At 43.2% G+C, this 22,442-nt stretch overlaps 3 protein-coding genes and 1 non-coding gene across 7 annotated transcripts; all 4 read right to left on the reverse strand.

Moving 5' to 3' along the window:
• Positions 1-458: 458 nt before the first annotated feature.
• On the reverse strand, positions 459-2,592 carry npm3 (nucleophosmin/nucleoplasmin, 3). 2 transcript variants are annotated; one of them, XM_088384942.1, is made up of 5 exons: positions 2,426-2,592; positions 2,152-2,237; positions 1,957-2,076; positions 1,604-1,697; positions 459-905 (listed from the first exon to the last, which is right to left on the reverse strand). In XM_088384942.1, the coding sequence occupies exons 1-5, from the start codon at positions 2,496-2,498 to the stop codon at positions 790-792; spliced, it is 489 nt and encodes a 162-aa protein (XP_088241068.1). In that variant the 5' UTR covers positions 2,499-2,592; the 3' UTR covers positions 459-789. The 2 variants fall into 2 exon arrangements, with proteins under 2 accessions (XP_088241068.1, XP_088241069.1); XM_088384943.1 differs by having other exon boundaries at positions 2,305-2,445.
• Positions 2,593-2,845: 253 nt separating this feature from the next.
• Positions 2,846-13,913, reverse strand: oga (O-GlcNAcase). 2 transcript variants are annotated; one of them, XM_088385012.1, is made up of 19 exons: positions 13,423-13,913; positions 13,041-13,092; positions 12,873-12,970; positions 12,650-12,780; positions 12,296-12,467; positions 12,114-12,212; positions 11,748-12,032; positions 11,516-11,674; positions 11,249-11,433; positions 10,769-11,017; positions 10,450-10,653; positions 10,081-10,255; positions 8,103-8,156; positions 6,835-6,920; positions 5,684-5,788; positions 5,483-5,574; positions 5,175-5,367; positions 4,933-5,092; positions 2,846-4,837 (listed from the first exon to the last, which is right to left on the reverse strand). In XM_088385012.1, exons 1-19 carry the CDS (start codon positions 13,589-13,591, stop codon positions 4,701-4,703), a joined length of 2,805 nt encoding a protein of 934 aa, XP_088241138.1. In that variant the 5' UTR covers positions 13,592-13,913; the 3' UTR covers positions 2,846-4,700. The 2 variants fall into 2 exon arrangements, with proteins under 2 accessions (XP_088241138.1, XP_088241139.1); XM_088385013.1 differs by lacking the exon at positions 8,103-8,156 and having other exon boundaries at positions 2,847-4,837.
• Positions 13,914-14,555: 642 nt separating this feature from the next.
• On the reverse strand, positions 14,556-21,866 carry pprc1 (PPARG related coactivator 1). 2 transcript variants are annotated; one of them, XM_088385408.1, is made up of 14 exons: positions 21,706-21,866; positions 20,311-20,403; positions 20,080-20,226; positions 19,900-19,977; positions 18,043-19,816; positions 17,749-17,802; positions 17,336-17,396; positions 17,048-17,109; positions 16,080-16,740; positions 15,808-16,005; positions 15,673-15,739; positions 15,467-15,588; positions 15,070-15,221; positions 14,556-14,990 (listed from the first exon to the last, which is right to left on the reverse strand). In XM_088385408.1, exons 1-14 carry the CDS (start codon positions 21,787-21,789, stop codon positions 14,890-14,892), a joined length of 3,654 nt encoding a protein of 1,217 aa, XP_088241534.1. In that variant the 5' UTR covers positions 21,790-21,866; the 3' UTR covers positions 14,556-14,889. The 2 variants fall into 2 exon arrangements, with proteins under 2 accessions (XP_088241534.1, XP_088241533.1); XM_088385407.1 differs by having other exon boundaries at positions 16,080-16,755.
• Positions 15,289-15,429, reverse strand: LOC148393304 (small nucleolar RNA SNORA50). Its single transcript, XR_015860639.1, has one exon. It is a non-coding gene; the product is annotated as a small nucleolar RNA SNORA50 (small nucleolar RNA).
• Positions 21,867-22,442: the final 576 nt, after the last annotated feature.

A 22,442-nucleotide genomic window follows, 5' to 3' on the forward strand; every position in this document is an offset into this window, starting at 1 on the left:
CGACAGGTGACATGTCACGTGACCGAGACGAGCTTCTTGACCTTGAACCGACGGATGTAACTGGGAGAGAATCGCCAATTTTTTTGCATTTTTCAAAATAAATTCTTAACTCATTTTTGCTAGCTTCGCGGGTTCGACTGGGGAAAGATGTCACGTGACCGGGACGAGCGTCTTGACCTGAATTAATTGATCGTCAGTATAGTCGATGTTACTTTTCACTGCAGTTTCAACAAACTAAAAGCTTGCCTCACGAATTTGCAATTTACCTCATTAAAAGTGAGCAATATAAGCAGACTTACCTTGTAAAAGAAAATGTGCATTATATTATAGTTGAATTGCTATGGAAGAAATATTTATCAATATTTTGTTTTTCTACAAAACATTTGAATTCTAACAGGAAGCCACTTTAAATGTTGCCATAAGTAGACTAATGTAAAAAAAATACAAATCATTTCATATTGAGTGTTTAACATTTTATGAAGAAAATTTATTTTAAAACTACAAAAAGTGTTTGTGACTGGAAAGTCACTGGTCTTGTATCCCTACCTGAAACACAAACAAAACTTTGCGATTGAAGTAATAAACAGCCACAATATACATGCCTGCTCATCAATGGTGGCGTCTCACTATTATATACACGGGGGAAAGAGGTGACATTTAATAGCAAAAATGGTTTACTTCCACATTTCAGTCATGTGCTGTGAATAAGAGCTCAAGAGTTCAGGAAAATAACTGATGTGTTTGGGAAAGTCCTGTGCCAATGTGGTCAAAAGATGATTGAGATGATAGCTACTGCTGCTCGTTTTTCTTTTTTGCTGGCTTGATAGGGCTGAGGTCTTCTTCCTCCATGTTGTCCTCATCTTCCTCCTCTTCTTCCTCCAAATCTGATTCGTCAACCTCTGAAACTGAATGCAAGACCAGGTTGTCAATTGGCACATTAGCAACGTGAAAGTGGAATAGTTGGCCTTTGCATTATAGACAGTACTTGCAAATGTGAAACTACTGAATGATGCGGGATTTTCTGTGTGCTGATGGCACTGATACTGACCAGTGGAAAGCGACGCTTGATGTCATTTTGAGTTCATAACACCAAATTAAGCTTGTGAGAGTGACTGAACGTTTCACTCATTTGTGCCACGGTTGTTGTTTTGAATTCTTAGCTCCTAAAGTTCTTTTCGCTGAAGCTCCAATGCTTCGAATATGTTTCGGAACAATTTGAAGAAAAGCCCCAATCTCTTCATGAAGCTTCAACCACTCATCTTTAATGAAATCATTAGAGTCAGATTTTTTAAAATATTTATCTTATTAAAGGGTCAGAGTTTTGTTTTTTTTTTTAAATTAAAGAAACAATTTTACATGGTACATTTCAAAATGTATTTTATACAAATGGAATATTTTGAATAAAATTATGACTGTATTTCCTTCATTGAAATACTGTAAATAATTTCACATATTTTGAACATATCAATCCTTTTATTTTATAAACTTGTTTTACTTTAAGTTCAATTAATTATAAATGTTCAAATTTAATTATTAAAATAAATCATTTGTATTGCTTTTGATAGTGGCTTTAAAAGAAAAAGACATTTTGTGAATACATTACCAATAAGGTGCAGGCCGCTGATGATCACTGGTCCTGAGCCAGCCTTCAGGCGGACAGTCACTGGTGCTTTGAGCTCAAATTCACCCAAGCTCACCTGAAGACAGAACAGACACAAAACATTTAATAATAAAGACCATTCTACATCTTTGACAATAATGAATGTTATGAATAAAGCACTTTGCTGTATATTTCTTACAAAAGTGCTACATGAAGTTGAAATGAGCACTCTGTTTTTACTTATTTCAACAGAATAGCCTTGAATATTCAATCAGTGAATTGCAGAGCAAGAATTTTTGGTCGGAGTAGTTAATTGGCATCACAATTTTGAAAAGCACTAAGTTGGTTATTATTACCATTGGCAGACAACCGATGTGAAGGTTAGCAAAAGGCACTGAAGTTGTTTTTCCTTGGTGGTTCATAGCTGTCACTTCCACCACATTATTCTCCTCCTGGGCACCTTCCCCCAGACATGCCTGTAGGACCGACCGCAAGAACACTAAATAACATTTGGACGAAAAATGTATGTAATTTTTAAGTAATTATTGTACCGTTCTGAACTCAATGAAGTGCTCCAGATCGTCGTCCTCATCTGGCTGGACGCTGTAAAAGGGGGCTTTGGAGGAGAGCTCGCAACCTACGAAATACACACAGTAATATAACACAAAGCGTCACAATATTTATCAATTCGTACAATCACGTACAGATATTCGGCTTTGACATTAGAAGCCATGTGCGATTTCCAAGCCCACGTGTGCACCGGGAGTTAAGCTAGCAAACGGAATTCCCTCCCCTCTTTATTTTGAACTGCTTTAAACTTCTCACTGAACAGGAAGCGCTCCATCTTTGCTTGACCCGCCAAGCCGACATGTGAGGATTCTTCGTCGCAGAAAGACATTTTGAGGGGGAAGAAGCGCCGCAAAGGTTTGTTGACAACACGTTGGGCTACCTTCCACCGTTTAATAAAAGGGGGAAAGAAAATGATAAATGTCGCGAGACTTTGACGTACGCGTGACGTATTACCCGCGACACCTTTCCAGCGTCGCGCCTGTCAAATCGATCATCAAATACGAGTGACAAAATAGAAATCATAACTACAAAATTGTACTGGTTGCTTTTACTTATATAAACTTTGTGATAAAATGTTTGTCTTGTGAGTTACACCGTCACATTTTCTTGTGTGTGTGCGCGTAGAACTCACTGCAGCAACCATTTGAACACATGATGGACCAAAGACCTTTTGTGAGACATTTTTTTTTCATATTTTTCAGATTTATTTTCAACTTTATGAATCTTACATACAAATTTTACATGTAAAACTGTCCCTAAACTTGCATTATGTACAATACAATATGAGCAGCCCTTTCACTCAGTCACAGCTGATCCCTCCTGTGAAGACAAGGAAAGCATGTAACAAGCGTGAGAAGAACATCTGCGTTCATATCAGAAATTAGTCCAGAGGAGTACCTGTAAAGCGAAGGGACTAGTAACAAAATATTTTCCTTCAGGCCAAACAGAACACTTGACACTATGTCAGTAAAGGTATGCAAAATGAATATAACACCCGTCCACAGTTTCACACCCACAGAGGCAAGTGGCATGCATCTTCCTCTGTGCCTTGAAATGACCATCATGACATAATTAAGATTAACAGAACAAGTTTCTTTTTTTAAAAAACAAAGTGCTTGTTTGTTCACTATACAGTTTTTTTAAATAAAATTGGGAAACCCATCAGAAGGCAAAACTGAAATGAAATAGAAAGAACCTTAAATGCCACTTTGGTGACAAGATGGAATAACGGACTGCTGAGTGGCAGACATTCATGCTAAAGCGACGGTGCTAAAAAGAAAGCAAATCAGCAGGGAAAATCTTCACAGAGGGAATATCCTGTCGCACAAATCACATGTTGATGTGGACACCAGGTGCTGATAAATGGTTGAGAAGTACGTAACCGAGTAGTCATCCAATCATTGTAAAACACTGCACCGTTTATTTTCCCCCTACAAAAATGGGTAGGAACGCTAAAGATTTTTGGTCCTGTGGTAAATTTGATACTGAACAGGGGTGGGGAAATCTGAAAGCTTTGGATCCTGCCCAGCATGCAATTCTAGAAAAAGAAACTCCGACAAACTGCTCAAAACATTTCACTTACAAATGATCATAAACATTTGTTGTTGTTGTTGCATTGTTTTTCTGTCAAAAGTGAAGTTATGGCCCTTGAGGACTTGATAAAAAGTTAACTGGCCCCTAATAGGACAAAGGTTCCCCATCCCCGAACTAGATCAGTAAACAATTTGGGAGAGAAAAACGTGAAAAAAAAATCCCACAACCTAGGCTGATGTGTCATTTCACATAAATGGGGGTCTTCTGTGTGTGACACAATTTCCACAATCACCAAAGCCTTCTTGTATCAGCTTTAGAAGGTGTTGATAGAAGACACTGAGGTCTATTAGAAACCTAAACATTAAAGAAAAACACCAAAAGGCAAGATGTTCACAACGGAAAACCGCAAAGCGTTGAGCATAAATTCACTATTGCTTCAAAAGACCACTTCAAAAGATGCACTCTGGTGTGCAATGATCTTGCAAGTTCAAACTGTGCACGTGTTTCCACTCAGTGCCACTTGTATGAAAAAAGTAAACTGCGGAACAATTGTGTCACCTCAATGAAACGTCTAGTACGTTACATTGTGAATGGTGTCATGCTGCCTTCATTTCACAGCTTTGTGTGTGTTTTTGCTGCAGACATTTCTGGCATAGGGTGCGAGGGTCATACGTATGTGATGTCTGCTGAAGTGGGGGGGGGCAGCAAAAAAACGATGTCACTTCTGGCCTCCTGGAGGTATACAAATGTTGGGCCTCCAGATGGAACAAATGCACAGTCACACTTCCGATGTGACTCCTCTCCACTGATTGAGTCGACCTTGGCTTTGTTGGCCTGCAATCAGCTCATCCTTAAGAGGACCGCAGGGCTTGGAAAATAAAACAGGTGTCCCTGCTGGCACAGGCGGTCATGTCGCTTTGAAACCATCATGGAAGTTGCGTCTTATGAAGGTTCTGTGTTGACCGCATCTCGCTCAGTGTGTAATTTTAACTTTGCCTCATAAGCTTCGCCCCATTATGATGATATCTTTGGGAAAGCCCTCCATCTTGGCTACCTCAAAGCATCCCAGCTTACTGTAGAAGTCCAACATTCTCTTGTCAGTCTGGCGAACCTTACAGAAGGCACCTTGAGAGCCTGGATATAACAGACAAATGGCACAGGAGCATGTTTTTCACTTTTTGTGAGGAGTATATGTTGGAGCTCGAGCAGTGATGATGGCCGCCACCTACCATTGGCCTTAAGGGAAGATAATAGGCATCCCATCATGCTTTTTGCCACACTGGGATCGGTGACCTTTGCATGAATGTCAACCTTGATGAGGGATGGGAAGTTGGACAGGAACGATTCCGGAAGACCCTCCTCTTCCTCATGGAAACTCAAAATCATCTTCTACAGAAACACAGTCAGAAAAGTAAGCTATGGAAGGTCACGTAACCTCGATGACAATAAAGCAGGGAGAACAAAAAGTTACCTCGGCCTCTGTGAGGTCCTTTTGGCCATCAGGTTTGTGGTACTTCTCTTGCATAAAAGGAATCCAGCTCATCTCGCATTTTTTGATAAAGGGTTTGACGTCTACAGTGCCCAGAGCGTAGCCGCAGATGCCTTCATCATCCTCCAGCACAAAGCCATAGTCCGGGCTCACGGACAGAAGACCGCCGACCAACCTTTCATAAAAATCATTCAAGAATAAACTAAATATTTCAAAAATGACAATTTTTAAAAAAGTAAAATAAATATTGACTTCCCCCAACGCGTGTTGCAAATAGAAATTACTCTTACTTGTCACCGATGAGGTCAGATTCCTGCTCTACAGAAGGTGCATCCTCCATTCCTTCATAGTACATTTCTTTACAGATTTTATACACCGAAGCCTGGAAAAGAAAGAGAGAAACACTTGGCTGTTACTTTTGAGGGTGGTTAAGCAGTGAAAGGGAGCAACGGCAAAAGATTTTGCACGCATACAATTTAAAAACATCTCACCTCATCTTTGGCAAAGTAGGGCCTTATTGAATAGATTTTGGAGGTAGGCAGTGAGGGTGGAGGCTGGTAGAAAAGATCGTTTGCCCCATCTATTGGCAACAATCTCTGTGGGTGTCAGAAGAAAAGTGGTTCAGCTTCCTCAAGTGAGAGAGTGAGATGGAGGCTTTGGTGCTTTGGCCAACTGCATTTCTATTTGTATTTGCTACAATGAAACCACTGTTAAACCAAGAGGACGTGGAGGTCATGCGCTCAAGAAAATAGTTACAAATATATGAATATGATTCAGAGGGAAAAAAAAGAAGAACTCCCATTCCTTGATCTGACAGTGGGGCCACTGGAGCAAACCTCACCACAATGTCATTGTTACTTTTGGAGCAGAGCATGACAACCAAGCGCAGACTATACAGCCTTCGAAAACAAGGGAGGTATTTGGTCTGACCAAGGTTTTACTTGCTAAAGGAGATGCTACCTTCCCTTGAGTAAGGCATCGCAATATTTCGCTGCGCAACCCTCCTGTTGAGAAAAAAAAATAATGATGCCTGCGCCGAGAGAACTCCAGGTGGGAAAACATACGTCAGATGTGAGCTTGGTGAGTTGGTCAATTGTAGGTCAGAGGACATTGGGAGTTTCATTGCTCTCCAAGGACGGAGATGTCGCTTTAGCCTGGACAGTAATGTTTTCCCCTGGAGTTTTCTCTTCCATTGCAAATGTGCATGCGAACTTGCTTGCGCGGAGATGCTTGCGCGGGCGCTCGCAAAGAACTGGCATGGGAATTTGTGCGCTTCCTGCAAAGAAATGAGATGTCATGAAAATAAAAAGTAAAAACGCTTTCCGTGCTCGCGTGTGCCGCCTGCGCTAAGGGAAGAGCAGCATCTCCTTGAGCAGTTGCTGAAAGAAATCCAGATGGATACATATTTGGACTGTACGTTTCAAGTGACTGTTTAACAATGAATTAACCCCCCAGCACACCCCCCCTCAAAAAAAAAAAACTTAGGAGGAGTGACGGGGGTTGAATTCCACACTGTTCAACAATCAGCTCACCTTTGCCAAACCAAATCCCGTCATATCAGCACACATTCACCGTTGTTGCCTTTTGCTTACAACACTTTTTCTTTTCCATTGGATTGTGGTAAATTCGGTGCATTAGATACCTGGAACTCTCCAGCTAGACCTCCCCTAAAGGCCCACGGTTCTTGGTCTCCTTTAGGGAATTGTGCTGAGGACTGACTACGACACCCTGTTAGGAGCAGAGCCAAGCGGAGAGTGTTACCAAAGCACGGGGCTCTCGCACATGGGGGGGAATTCGTGGGGAGGAAGGAAGGGCAGTTATGTTTCTAAAAGCACAATTAATCAGAATTCAAGCAGTGACGAATAAACGCTGGCACCCCTTTTGGATTATTTTCGGTTGAAAAGAGGCTGAAGGAACCAAAGCTTACGTGACTACAGTAAGATCAAGGGGGCAAGTTATAAGATTGTGCAGGCCTGTAAAACCTGAAAGCAGCCGAACACACGTTGCATGCTCCCCAAAATATCAATAAAGCTACCTTTCCTTGCCAAGAGACCAAACAACCTAACAGCATACTGTATTGTATGTAAGCCTCAACTTCCGTCACCCCCGCTGTGAAGTCGCATTTGTGTTCTCGTCTGCCTTGTCACATGACTGGGGAGCGCGACTCATCAAACCACGTCAACCAGTGAGGAGCCATAACGCACCTGTCCTATCTGCTTACCATTACAAAACAATAAAACGAAAGGGGGCGGACCAGATATAACGACTATATATACCGACAGCATGTAAAAAAAGAGGGACTGTTTCAATCTTTGTGAGCGGGTTGACGAGAGGCTCTGTCGTGTGACCAGACAAGTGGAGCGCGCCTGCGTGACCCCTAGCACAGCTTTACAAAACGTATCATGATGCCTAATGTGCTTTCGACGCAGCGAGCAGATGCACCCACGGGGAGGAAAGCTGGAATTGCTTCAACTTAATACAATTCATATATACGTCCCATAATGAAAAAAAAAGTCTGAGTGCCTTCATCCAGACAATAAAGTTAGATATCATGCACCCCTTGCATGGCCCAATCTGACACAAGCATAACGGTCAGAACTACACAGATGGATGAGTACGGTTAACTTTGGAAGCAAAGGCTAAATTCCCTTGAGTAGGTGCATCAGGCTGGTCTGAGCCACTTCTATAAGCCTACTGACAGAAACAAGTAAAAAAAGCACAAGTTAGAGAAGCTGCCGGGGGAAAAAAAAGAAAACATTTGGGAGTTAACACCCGCAGCTTAAAATCGCTGCGCAAAAAATTCGACTTCATCCGGGGCGGGGCAGCCTCCTTTCCTCCAATTAATCTATCACAATTATCAGTGGCATTCAAGAAAAAGGCATGAATCCGTTTCGCCTGCACTGCACATACATCGGCCACTGTCGATCCAATAGCAGTAGAAACTTGTACTGTGGATTCTTCCATCTGTACATAGTGAAGGGAGAAAACAGTAGAAAATCATTATTAGTAGTTGAACTCAGTACAGAAATCAAGAAGGTTGCGACTAAGTGCCGGCTGCACGGCTTGCAGCATGACGACAAGAAGGGGGAAGTCGATTGCGCACATGACAATGCAGTTATTAAACATGACAATCTGATCATGATTGCGGTTCTGTAACAGTTACAGTGATTTAGTGACTCCACTAAACCTTCACATTGTTTTGCTAGTGTGGGGGTTTGCTGCCTGCTGTGTACTGGAGTCCTCAGCTTTACTATATAGAACAGAAACCTGGAAATGAAACTGGGTTACAAGGAGTAACCTACAGGCCATGCTGGTGCTTCAGTCTACTGACAACACATTCAGGTTTGTGCCAATCTATGTTACTCAACTGGCACAGGGTGGACCATCTAACATAGACAAGCATTAACTATATATTGTATTAAACAGTGAGCTCAACCCTAATAGACGCCTTGCTTCGATTAATGACTAGGGCTGTTGTGCATTTGATGAAATCTAATCTATATAAAAACAATGTGTAGTTATACAATTTGTATTGATAGTCATAAAAAATACTGTTCTTAGAATTTGCGTAAACAAATCCCCCTCTAATAAACGCTCTGGCCCTAAAGAGAGGTTGAAATGTATAGTTAGGTAAATAAATGCCACTGAGGAAACAATAGTATTTTTTTTAGCAAGATGGAATTCACCCTGATCCAGCCTTTTAAGTAACAAAGTAGTGAAATGAATAAAAAAATACAGATCTATGTTTTTGTTATGCACCAGAATGGCCTTCCATAGTCAGTGAATGATGTCCAAGCTCGCATGCGCGCTAGGGCGTGGAGGAAGGGGTTGCCCCACGGCTACTCATTCCCACAGACAGAGATGGAAGTGAGTGGCTCTGTGTGGAAGTACAGTCATGGCGATACTGGATACACAGCAAGCAGCAGTAGCCCTTGATGGGTTCCTTGCCACTGAGATTTGGTCAAGTACAGGGAGGTGCTAGCGGCACAACCAGCATTTAGTCAGATTAAAAGAATAAAAAAATAAATAAATTGTAGGTAGGAATTGAGAGACCGCGATAGAGCTCTGGATAGGTAAGTCACGCATCCCACAGTGCACCGCATTTTAATCGTAGAGCTAGAACTTCATTTTATCGTTATTTACTATTAAATGACAATGCAAGACGCGTCTCCAGCGGTGGGGAGGATGCGAGCAAACACGCCACATAGCGTCAGTTCTCCATCCGTCTCGGATTTTTTTCAGAATTATTACATTTGCGTGAAAAAAATCGAATCTGTAACCTAAATTTGTGACCTAGCTGCCAAGCCTTGGTATAATCACAAGCTCTCATCTGTGTGTTGAAAGGGAAACTCAAAGACAAAACTGTTGAGGTCACTGCCAATCCGGCCAACCATAGTTGAAAGAAAAAAAAAGACCTCCTGATCAATCAATACTGTCCAATATCCTGTCCAGCTTTTGCACGTGTCTAATTATGTCCTTTCCATCAAAGTGATACGTGAATTCACTTGGACAGAAGGTTGAGGAACAAATGTTAATTTTATCACTTTGTTCCATTGTTAACTGGAATGCAGGTGCTACTTTACTGCCAACTGAGCAGCGGGGAAGAGTCACGTGACCTCCGGAGCTCTCTTGTGCTGCATCTTAAGCTAGCTAGAAGATATTATAACCTAATAATTATAAAGGCCACACATCCTGTATGCAGGATGACCATGTTCTTTCGTTACTTTTTTGATTTATGACCAAACTGTTCTGTGAAACGGACTGCGAATAAGTCACGACCCTGTTTTGTGTCTGAATGAATAAACGCATATATGCCTGCTGAGGTTTTATGACAAAATTTATCCTGCTCCTTGAGACAAAAGACCTGCGTAGTTGCGCTCATACACACCTAGCCACTGGACAAAGGACTTGACCATAGAAATGATGCTCTTGATGTCCCAGATGTAAGGGTAGAGGTCATACAGGATGGTGCGGTTGGCTGAATTGGACAGACGTGTGAACATCTGCATGACAGAGCAGCACATGTCCTCAAACTTCTCTGCTCTCAACTGCCATTCTGCAACCTGCAGGAGAAAACAGCTCATGTTAACGCCAAAATCCACAAAGCTTTGTCATGCAAGTCTACTTTATCCCCAGTGGAGGCTACACCACCTGATGGACATTTTGGGAAGCACATATCAGCCATTTTGTTTTGCAACCTCATAGCTAACCACTGGATCGTGGATTAAAAGGACACATTTCTAAAGAATTCGCCTACCTTCTCGTCTTCTTTCATCTTGCAGTTGACGCTGACGACGCTGCTGTTGGCTCTCAGCCAGTTGAACTCTTTCAACATCTGCATGGCCTTGGGGCCGTGCTCGTAAGGCAGGTAGAAGAGTTCCGCCAGGAGGCACAGGTCCTCAATTGAGAGCGGCTCCACGGTGAACAGCGGTTTCTCATCGGGACCAGGCGCAAATAAATCCTGTGGGGAATAAACCATGGGAAATAAACACTTGAAGATAGCATTGGATCCCATCAATGTATACATTCAGCAATATAATAAGGTTTGTGAAGTGCTTCAAATCCGTCTGTGGCACCTGTTTGATTTGATCGTCAGTCTGCATGGGTGCAATATCGCTCCCAGAATCCTCCTGTATGGACTCTTCTGAAGACTTGGACTCTGCCAAGCTCTCCTTGTCTGTATCCATGGGCTTCAGATCTTCCGCCATCTTGTCAACCAAGACTGGGTCCTCGGGTTTCGGCTCAGGGTCCGCCTCCGCGTTTGGCTCTTCCTGCTTCTCCATCACCATCTCCATGGGCTCCTCATCCGAATCCTTCTTCTCCACCTCCATGGACACAACATTAGCATAGTTCCAAATCCAAAGAAAGACGCTCTTTTCAATCTCCAATTCAATATTTCCTCATAAAGTGGATGGATGGATTTATTAACTCAACTGTAGCAACTACCCATCAGCACTCAACACAAGCGAGTATTTGACTCGAGATGTTATTTGTTCAACACACGCGATTACTAAATTGCGATACTCTGATTGTTTGAAGCAGAAGCAAACCAATACCTCCTCTTCCTGCTCAGGTGTTTTTGGCATGGGGTGAGGTTCCAGTAGTTGAGGCGGCATGGCCGGAGACATGATGGGCTGCTGGAACACAGTCGTCACCGTGGTATCGGAGCACAGTGAGGGAGGGGCCATGGAGGACACGTCGATGACTGTACTTTTGGCACCGCTCTGAGGCACCTGTCGGCCTAAGAGAGATAAGCAAACCGTTTTGGTTCTAGTATCGCAACAAACTGGGAAGAGAAGCACATTTTTGACTGGCTCTCTTACTGTTGTATTGATGAGGCACAACAAAGTCTCCAAGCCACTCAGTGAGAGCCAGTTTCAGGGCCAGTTGGGGGCTGTACAGCATGTCTGTCTCCAGTTCTTCATCACTGCCCTCGTTCTCCAACTTAATCTGGATGGAAACTGTGCTGTCCTCACCGTCCGCTGAGAAGAGGCGAGAGGATGAATGATGCTGCATTGTAAAGAACACACTTTTTCTGAAATAGATCATACGTACTCATGACCACATCCTTGCGCACTCCATTCATGTTAGACTTATACCAGGTGGCCAGAGTGTGGATGGCAACAAAGTTGGACTCAAACTCGCAGTTGGGGTTGGTGAGGACTCCCTTCAGTCTGGGGATGAGCTCTGTGGAGCGGCCCTTGTAAGGACCCAAGAAGAGCCTCTTCTGGTCGTAGTCATTGGCGTGGATGTTGTCCCAGATCACGGGGGCTCTTCTTAAAATCTTAGACACTTCTTCTATAGACTCAACTGTGATGTCTTTGGATACCACTTTGGGTCCTGTGAACACACAAGCCTTGTGAGCAGCAACTTCAAAAATGCAGCTGGAATAACACTTATGAGAAAGTGTGTCACACATGCCTGTCCACAGAATATCAATGCCAGGCAACAGCTTCTCTCCTACTGTGTGAAGGTAGGGAGACTGAGGGACATTTGGATAGCAGAAGGTTCCACAGTACTCTGCAAATGAGGACAACGATAAAGCGAATCAATACCGAGGCTAAAGGACATTAGCATGTAATTGCAGATAGTTCAAATTATACCTGTGGGACAAAACAAGAAGGTTTCAGGCTCTCCGAGGTACTGGTAGATTTCATTGGTGATGGACACCTGAGCGTGTGCAAATGAGCTGAACACTTCCTTATCGGCAGGGCACATGTTGTGGTCGATGTCGTCAAAAAGTAAGGCGAATGACTTGCAACCAAAGTGTGTCACCTTATTAATAGAGATGGAGCTTGTTAATAATAGCCAACAATAAAGTGGTACCTCGAATGCATTCAAAGTGCAGTTTGACCAAAATAGCAAAAGAACACCTTAAATGTTGAACATGTAATTGCCACCGAGTTGTATTAATTTTGTTTGTTTTTAACAAAGAGTGTCAAAACATGTTGCAATACCTGGTCCAGTTTCCTCTTGAGTGCTGTGACCTCTTTCTGATTGGAGAAAGTAATGTCAAGTCCGGGAGAAATGGCATATATGAACTCAATGCCATACTCTTTGGCAGCTCCGATTAGTGTCATAAGTTGTTCTGGGAAACAAAAACAAAAAACACATTTAACCCATACGTTTACAACTAAGTGACAGGTATAACTTATTTCCTCATCTGCTCTCAATAGTCACCTGCTTCCTCCACGGAGTACAACTCCCTCCAGAACATTCTGTGTTTGTAGTCATCTTTGGGCGCATAAAGGTATGTATTCAGTCCCCACTTCTGCTGTCTATTAAACATAGTGACAGCAATGATCAGAATGGATGAAAAAACAATCAAAATAAGCAGGATATTTTTACCTCCTGAACAACTCTTTCCTCTGTTCCATTGTCCATGGTCGTCCATAAAAGCCTGCAATGGCAAACCATGCAATTCACTTTTCATACCGTGCTGCTAATTGAGGCTTTCTTCGTTCCTGTCAGTCCAAGAATTTGACTCATCATTATATTAAACGCGTTATTTAAAAAATAAATCCAGTGCATGTGTCAGGAATGACAACGACCGAGCCAAAACAATTAAGAATATTGTGGCAACAATGAGATGGGTGTAATGCCGATTGACAATAGAGAAACCTTTTCTCATTTTCTGGTCAAATACGCAATTACATAGGACGCTTGTTCAGCACAGAATACGATTAACCAATCTTTTATCGCTATTCCAAAATGCTCATCACACAAATACCTTCCACTACACCACTGATGAATTTTCTGTGGCCCGTCGCTTCCACTATGATTCCGCCGGACTCTTCCAACAGGCCGGGACCCTCGGCACAAGCCTCTCCTGAGATTGGGCTGGGGCTCGGTTCGGCTTCCACGGGTGTCCTCTCCAGCGTCTTATCTTTTTGGACCATTTTCAAAATGGTAGAAAACTCTTGGAAACGAGTGAAAATCTTGAAATCCAAGAAAAGCGTAGTTTATAAATGAGCAAGTCAATCGCGTATCGGTCGAGGCAGACAGCAGGTCTGATGTTGCTCGGTTAAGCGAGCCTACCAGAACGGTCGAATAGCCGCGACTAACTTAATCGGAAACTCGTTCAGATCTGACAAAACAACTTTTTGATGTTAATATAAAATGAACCGCAATCCATTTTTGTATAACCCTCGCGTTCGTTGCTCTCTGGTGTATTTGCCCTGTTTTTTCCCTAGTTCTTCCTGTTTACACGCAGTGCGCATGTTCGCTAGACTAGTTTAAACCAGTCAAAACCAGATCTGACCGAGAAATTGCACAAAGACACTTCATTGGTCAAGATAATTCCCGTATCTGATCGCCAACCCTGAAAACAAAGATATTAACGTACAAATTTCCGTGGTGCAACCTATTATCTTTTAGTCTGAATATTTCTGTAAGGGTTAGGTTTAGCAAAGAACATATTTGGTTTCGACACAATAAGATTTAAATGTGGAGATTAATGCGGACATCCTACTGCGAAAACAAATCACTACCTGCATGTGTTTTGTTCGCCATCGAGCTGTTTATCTAGCGCGCATCGATTATCTTTGGACGCTCGGCCCATATAAGGAATGGAGCAGAGAGCCAATGTTTGAAAAAGGTTTATCCCTTCTCTCAATGGTATGAATATCTTGTACTGAGTTTGTCAGTATTTTTCACCTTTCAGTATCTAAGGCAGTCTAACATATGGGGTAGAGTTTAAAAATAATCAGGTGTCGATCATTTGTCATACACTTGCGGGCACACCCTTGCAACCTCACACCAATCCACCAAGAGAAAAAATACCAGTATCAAATAATCACACTGCAGTGTACAGCAGTGGAAGGGAAAGTAAATTTGACATGCTTATAAGACCAAAGAAGACAGTTCAGGTTCACGGTTTTAATTGCTGTTTGCAGTACACGTGAATCGAATACATCCTTTCACAACATTTAAGGAGAGCCCCAATTGGTTTGCTCTTTAAAAGTGATTCTCTCCAGACATTTTTTTTTTAAATTTTAAGATAAACATTTAAAAAAATGTCACATTTTGCTTTTTTTTTTTTAAATGTCTTTTACTCACATACAGCTCTTCAATAGAAGGTATTAAACTTGCCCAAACAAAAGACATTGAAACATCAAAAATACAATGCCACAACAAACTGAAAAGTCAAGTTTAGCTCTCGAGGTAAGTGTTGGCTGCTCCCTGCGACAGCTTCCTGTTACCTCTTCAGACTCTGCTGCGCCTGCTTGAGTAAAGTGTCGAAGTCTAGTGTCTTCAGCTTGCCTTTTGCAAATGCAGGGTCATAGTCTCTGTTAGAATCTGAAATGCAACACGGGCAGAGGATTACAATTTAAACGACCGGCACGAATGAGTTGAGGCCATCTATCTTTTGTTCTACCTAGGTCAGCATAGGTGGTTTTGCAGAACTGCCTTCTTCCACCAAAGCACAAATCAAAGGGCAGCTCATCAGGCTTACGCAGCTTGCTTCCATTTTCAATGGCAGTGAAAGCATCCTTGGTGCTGTAGTAAGTCACAAACCCATAGTTGTCCCTGTAACAGGCATTTGCATTAGAATCTACTGACAGATGACGACTTCACTTCATGATTTGGCATTTGAAGCTGTGGCTTGCTTTTAAAAGAGCAACCTGGGATGTTAACCAGGATGCCCCAGTTATGAGCAGGCCTGCTTATGCTTTAGCATTGTATCTTGACCCTTGAATGTCACAGAAGAGACTAAAAGGGTTCAGTAACAATGCAAGTAAAACAAGGCAAAACAAGAACCAAGGACCGCTTACCCTTGCTCCCTAAAGTGCAGAGTGCAATCCTCCACTTTGCCAAAGTAGGAAAAACGCTCTCTGAGCTCCTTCTGAGTCATGGTGCCTCGAATCCGACCAATGTAAACAACACGCCGCTCCTCCTGTGAAGTGAATTTTCAAAATAAAGTTAGTAACATAAAGCACTTCACAATATAGCAACTTTTGCAAACAATTTGCAAGCTTACAATGGCTTGGTCTTTGCGAGACTTCACATCCTCAGCAGAGTACCCGTACGCCCTTCCATACGAAGGACTAATGAAAGACCACCTTTAGTCAAGTTCAACCAAGTATGAGAAAAGTATGTAACTGCTCCACTGTACCTATAAACTGATCTGTTTTTTCTCCATGGCGCTCGAGTCTGGGGGGATTGTGATCGCGATCTAGATCGACTCCAAGAACCAGAGTGAGAGGAGGAATACGAGTATTTTCTCCTCCTGGGAGGAGAGCGGGAGACGGAGGACCGTGAAGATGAGCGAGATGAGGAGCTGGATCTGCTGCGAGAGTGGCAATGACGAAACCTAAAGAGGAACAGGAGGAAGATGAACTCTGAGTCACAAGCCAAAAGAAATTCAGATGACAGAGTGGATCTAACCTTTTCTTGGATGGCAAGCGGGATCTCGATCGAGATCTAGACTGAGATGAGCACGAATCAGACTCTGAGCCACTGGAAACAGATGGCGAGCGTTGGGATCTTCGTTTTCGCCCCATCCGTTTGGGGCTGGGACCGTGAGAGGAAGGCTGGCAATGATACGCCCTATCAAAAGGCTTCTTCCCAAGAGCTGTTTCAGCTGATTCACTCTCCTGACGTGCTGGAGAAGCTTCCGGAGTCTCCAGAACAGAAGATGCCCCCATTCCATGAATGTTGTTATTCAAAGCCTCTGAAGTTGGTGAAGATGCTTGCGTGCTCAAATTTGATTGGTGGGTCGTGTCCTGTATGCATGGAGGTGCCGTCGTGGCTGGAGCCGGGTTCCTTATGGGTTTGATTGTGATCTGCTGTTTGAGATTCCAGCGGCCTGCTCCTCCAGTAGAAACATCTCTGCTGGGGAGGCAGTAATCGTGATCCATGCACACCACACTGTAAGGCACAGTGGCGGTAGCCGTTGTGGGCTTGGCACGAAATTTGGCTGAGGTCAAAGGGCGGGCCTCTATTTGAATGGTCTTGGAGAGGTTTGTTTTGGTCAACTCTGTGGACTTTGCCTTTCCCAGCAGAGAAATGGGGGCTAGAGGTTTCCACATCTGGTGTGGAGGAGTGGCTGGAGGAGTCAAAGCTGAAGAATTAAAAAAAAAAAAAAAAAAAAAATGCATCATGACGACAGCAGACAATTGAGAGCAGTTGGCCAAATGCTCAGCTGAAGATAGCAGAACCCCAAATTAAAAAAAATTAAAAATCAGAATACATGACGTTAGTGTGGCTAATCTTAATTTCATCCGGCATCAAATCAAATCAAATAAGTGTGTTTTGGGGTCACTCCTGTGTCAAGGCTACTTGGCTTGCATTTAGAGGTTCCACTGTCAGTCTAACGTGTGCTTTAAATAGTCCAGATACTTCCTAGAAATTACCTGCAGGGCTTGAGAGATCACTGACACGCTCCACAACAGTTCTTTCACGTGGAAGTTCGAAACTAAAAAGTCAGAACAAAAGTTGTTAATCCTTCTCATCGATTTGCTGGGACGAGAACTGTGGTATAACTTTCGGTTTGTATCACAGTGTCGAAGCCCAATTCAAAGACATGAACGGTAGGTCTTGGCAAATAAAAAAAAAAACCAGTGGCGTTACGGCAACCACACGCGTACACTTTAGACTCCATCACACCCACAGAGCAGCGTGATGGCTGTAGGGTAACTCACCCAGAGTTTCCTACAGCTGCTGCTCTACCAGAGACCTCCAGTACACTTTGTTGCTCTTTGGCTGAAGAGAGATAAGAAGAATGAGAAAATGGCAGGAGCGATTTATGAGCGGATTCAAATGTAAGTTCAGCTCAAGTGTCACAACCAGCCGAGGCTTTGAAAGACTCAATAATACACTGACTGCCACTATTAAATGTAAATATTGGAGTCCAGTTGCTGTATACCCAATGTGAAGTTGAGCTTTGTACATCCACCAACAAAGACGGCATGATGAGAGTTAAATGGATTTGCAGACTGGGTAGAATTCCACAACACAAAGCAGCTTCACTGGCCCCACAAAACCAACGTAAAAAGAAAAAAAAAAAAATGCAGACCAGGGAATGTGGACTAGTAAAGGGGATTAGTTTACTCACCTTGCGTTTCCTCAAACTGTTCCAACAGGCTGGTTAGATCAGTTGCCTCAATACCTACAGTACAGAAATTGATGTATGATTAAAATCACAAATAATACACCGACAAACGGAGACAATCGAGGGAAAGGTCATGTCAAGTGTCGTGAGTACTTTAAATCCAAACCCATTTCTGGATTTGGACATATGAAGAGGAATTTGAGTTGACACGCGCCATTGTCAATTAGCTGTTGAGATGTTCAAATTTGCAGAACAGTTTAACTAATTTATAACTTGGGGTGCAACTGACAAGCTCACCCATTTCCGTGGTGAAGGACTCAATCAACTCCTGCGTGGGACTCTTTGCCTTTGTAGCTTCGATTTGTGTCACGACTCGTGATTTTGGTTGAAGCACAACCAGGTTTGATTTAAGACTTGATGACGCCGTGGGACGAAGGGAAGGAGTCGAACAAGATTTGACATTCGTTGTCAAGGCCTTTGCGGTCGTGCCGTGATTGTTTGAGGAAGGCGTGGAGTGAGGAATGACCTCAGGCACATTCTGGCAAACTGGGGCCGTCTGCAGTGGACCGGGGACAGGAATGGCTGCGCCAGAGGTGCACTGGATTGTCTCTGTAGTTGCTTTGACAAGTTGTGATCTCCTCTCATTGACTTGTGTATTGTCTTCTGACAGTTTAGGACATTTGTCTGTAGGTTGGCTCGAGACTTGTTTTGACAATTCTGATTGTGCAGGGACAGCATTAGAAGGTTTTTTGGTTGAGGCCATCATGTAGGCGGGTGGCACCAACAGTGCCTCCGGGGTGGGTGGGGCACAGGGTCCCCGAGGTTGCCAGGCCGGTTTGACCTCAACCTCTTTTTTAGCAGCTTGAAAGGTGGACCACCGAGGGTCCCTGGGGCTGGGTTGAGGCAAACAGGGGATAGGGGACAATTCTTTGGGCGGCTCTGGAAGGCTGGGCCACTTGGTGCTGTTATCACCTTGTTTATCCACTGCAACAGGCTTCTTTTGTTGTCGCAGTCGTCGGTACTCGGCCAGACTGAGGGATTTGGGCTTTGGCTCTGGAGCTGCAGGAGTCTCAGAAAGGAGGGGCTCATCTCCGGTCAATGTCAAGTTTAGAGCAGCCGCCGGGTTGCTGGAAGACATTGAGGAAGGTTGGCTGGAGAGCTCATCAGGAGCTCGGGACATTTTATCCTGCTGCTGGGAGATTGCTGGGGCTGGATTTTCAGAAAGGCCAGCTTTTAACACTACTGTGGGCTGTGGCGACACAAACGTCGGAACAGATTTTGTACTCGATTCAGCGGTCATAGTGGAGATTTCTGCTTGCGATTCACTTTGGTGTGGCATTACTTCCCTAGGTTTTAAAGAGGGAGGTGCAGGGCCAGCTGGGGCCATGGGCACTTTGTTCTTCTTCTGTTCCTTGAGCCGCTTCTTTTCAGACTTCTGGATTAATTCTTGCTTTTCATTTCTTGTCGCGGCACTTCTGAGGACTCTTCCCTCAACTGGAGGGCAACGTTTCTTACATTTCTTTTTCTTTTTCTTACGAGATGGCCTTCTTTCTATAGTATTTTCTTTATGCCCTTTTCCTTCTTTCCCATCTGAGCATAAACCTGTCATTTTCACCGGAGCCTGACAGAATGATTCATCAACATCATCAACAACAATATGTTCCGAGCTGTCAGAAGCTATTTCTTCCTCATCGTCTGCCCTTAGCTTATTAGCTGCAGAGTCTTCAATTGGCAGAGGAACTGGGAGGTCTTGGACAGCGAGGATGGGCTCTCCGTTTTCACCCTGATCCACCACCTCCAGTAAGATTCCGCCTGCTGGCAACATCTGCATCCCTTCATCATCCTCCATGCAAATGGTCATGCAGTATGGATGCATATGTTTGACCAAGTCACCCAGACTAACAGAAAGGCCGTTGCCACTCTCCTGCTCAATGGTGACAGGAGACGGAACAGTTAAACCATCTAAGTCTGTCAAAGTGTGGTCAGAAGGTAAACTGGTCAGCGTGAGAGAACCAGCATCCTCTTCCTCCCCATCACTTCTCTGCAACATGTCTCTCATCATGCGGAGGTTCTGAGTACAAATAGGAGTGAGTTGTTAAAACCTAAATGGGAATGCAGTAGGAGGATATCCACCATTTGTGGGGTAAGTGCTACCTTTCCAGTCGATAGTGGTCTTGAACAAAACAAGTCTTTCTCTGGAGTGGACCGTGGCAGACAGAGTAATCTCCTGAGCTACAATGTGCAGGGGGGTTGCAAATTAAATCAAGTGTATGAAGCCTTGTGTCATTCAATCTCATTGTGAACACAGGGCATGCATGACAGATGTCCACTAACCGGCGAATGTTCTCTGCCCTGACCCAACAGCAGGTCCGACTCAGGGAGCGTGTCAAACGGAGAGGGGTTCTCATCATCCATATTGTCGAGTACGTCCGCAAGAGTGGTTAACAGCGTGGCTTCACTGTTCTCGTCTAGGCCTTTAGTCTAAATGATAATAATAGTCAAAGGTGTCAAGACAACAATAAAACATGTTAATTTAGGGAAGGTCGTTGGATCACGTGGACTTGCCTCTATGGACGATGTGTCAAAGATGGAAAGAATGGAAGAGTCCAAGCAGCTCTGAAGATCGTCCAATGTTTCCCCAGAGCAAAGCTCAGCGGTCTGAAAGATAACAGAGATTACATCAAGTTGAAGCCCATTTGAAATAACCTACATGACACTGCATTTACATGATGGGTTGCTGACAGTACACTTGTAAACAGTTGTTTTAAAATATTGGCCTATTGCTGAAGTTATCTATTAAATTTGTTAAAAACATTTACCATCTTTCCCATATTAATATTGTGCAAATGTAAAGACATTTCGCGAACAGCCTGCACATTTCGTCTGGATGGATTTGCCACGTGTTTGCGTCTACACATGCGCTATCGTTGTTTGGACATGTTTGATCCTGCACACTCGCCGTCCACATGGCGGAAGTCGCGCACCCACGTGTACAACACACCCTTATTGATATTTTGGACTATGTCCAAATCAAATATTTTGGCATTAAGTGGCAATTGCAATTAGTACATGAATGCATACAGCGTCGAAAAGCAGGAGAGAATTTTCCAAACATCGGAGAATTTTCCAAACAATCAGTCTCGGGTAGATTGGTAACATGGCAAATGTGATTCAACAGCACCGTAGCATACGCGACTACTTATTGATTAGCACATGAGCGTAATAATTTATTGTGCTATGGCGAAATAATGATGGCCAAAATGTGCTGCCTTAACTGCAATGTCGTTCGACGTGTACAACAACCGCAACGTCGCTAAAATGATGACACAGCACTGCAGCAACCTGGCATGAAGCCGATGAATCCACCACGATTCAATTCAAAACCATCCAAAGAACTGTTAATCGAATATAAACTATTCCACGTGAGTCTGCTTTTATCGAGGGAATCGCAATGCTAGCAAGCTACTTTGTTAGCTAGCACGTTGTCGTGCTGTCAACACGTGTGAATGAATCAACAGTAGCGATAGTACCACAACCAGATACTATTTATTTGAATTAAAAACATGAGAACCCAACGTACATAAAAGCCAGGTCTGCAGACTATAACATAATACGACTGTCACGATAAATGTTAGGCCATTTTAAAACATTTTTAAGGTTTAAATGAGCTGTGGAACCGGCGTGCCCAAAGCTAGTCAATGTGACTCATACGACGTTTGCCACACTAAAAATTGTCGTTAATAGAGAGAGAAAACGAGCGACATGCATTTTATAATAAACCCTAAAAAAAATTTAAGTGGTCATTCAAAAAATTCGATACAGTGACTTCGGGGTAGCATCCACGTGTCACTTCGGCATGAGCAGTGTTCAACGTGTGCATTGCAGCGTGCAGGAATAAAGCCCAACAGTCCTAAGAATGAATGACTGTAAAGAAGTTAAAACACAAAACAAGTTCATTACCACGCCGCCGAGTGTATCCAAAGAATAAAAATCCATATTGCACGTCGTTAAAGTCTCCTCGCTTGCGCCCCACCGCACCGCCATCTTGCAAGTTTACTCTCTCCCAGCACATGAGTGTGGGAACTTTGGCCAATGAAAATCCTCCAAATGAGCCGGTAGGAGATGCATGTTCCCGGTAAAATGACGCAAAATGACGCAAAACAAGGGGTCAAAGGTAAGCTAGTCACGTTTTGTAGTTCTTTCCCCTCACCCAATTACCATTCAGAGTGGAGAAACTACAAAACCCGTTTTTGACGAATTTATCGAACATGCACAACTTTGAACCCCCTTTCCATTTCTCTCTCTCTCTCTCTCTCTCTCTCGCTCTCGCTCTCACACACACTATTTAAAAATATGAGGCTTGAAATGCATTATTTTTAAAATCTAAAATTATTCACCATTTGCCTAAAAATGATTTCTGTATCATATTATATCTTTATTTTTAATCACAATTGTACGTGTGTCTTGCATTAAGATGAAGATCATAGAAACACAAACACATTTTACATGAACTTTTCAGATTGATTGTTTGCTCAAATCAGGGAGTCAGTGTAGGAATTGCTTAAGTTTGAGTTATAGCCGAGAGATTCTCTTAATTCTTGATTTGTGATTTTCTTTTTGTATCCTAATTTTTAACCTTTTCTTCTGTTGACTGCTAAAGCTCAGAGCGGCCCATTTATTGTGTTGTGATTAAATAG

The sequence above is a fragment of the Syngnathus floridae genome, chromosome 9 (assembly GCF_059516105.1).
Source record: "Syngnathus floridae isolate MCC-2025c chromosome 9, RoL_Sflo_1.0, whole genome shotgun sequence".
NCBI lineage: Eukaryota > Metazoa > Chordata > Actinopteri > Syngnathiformes > Syngnathidae > Syngnathus > Syngnathus floridae.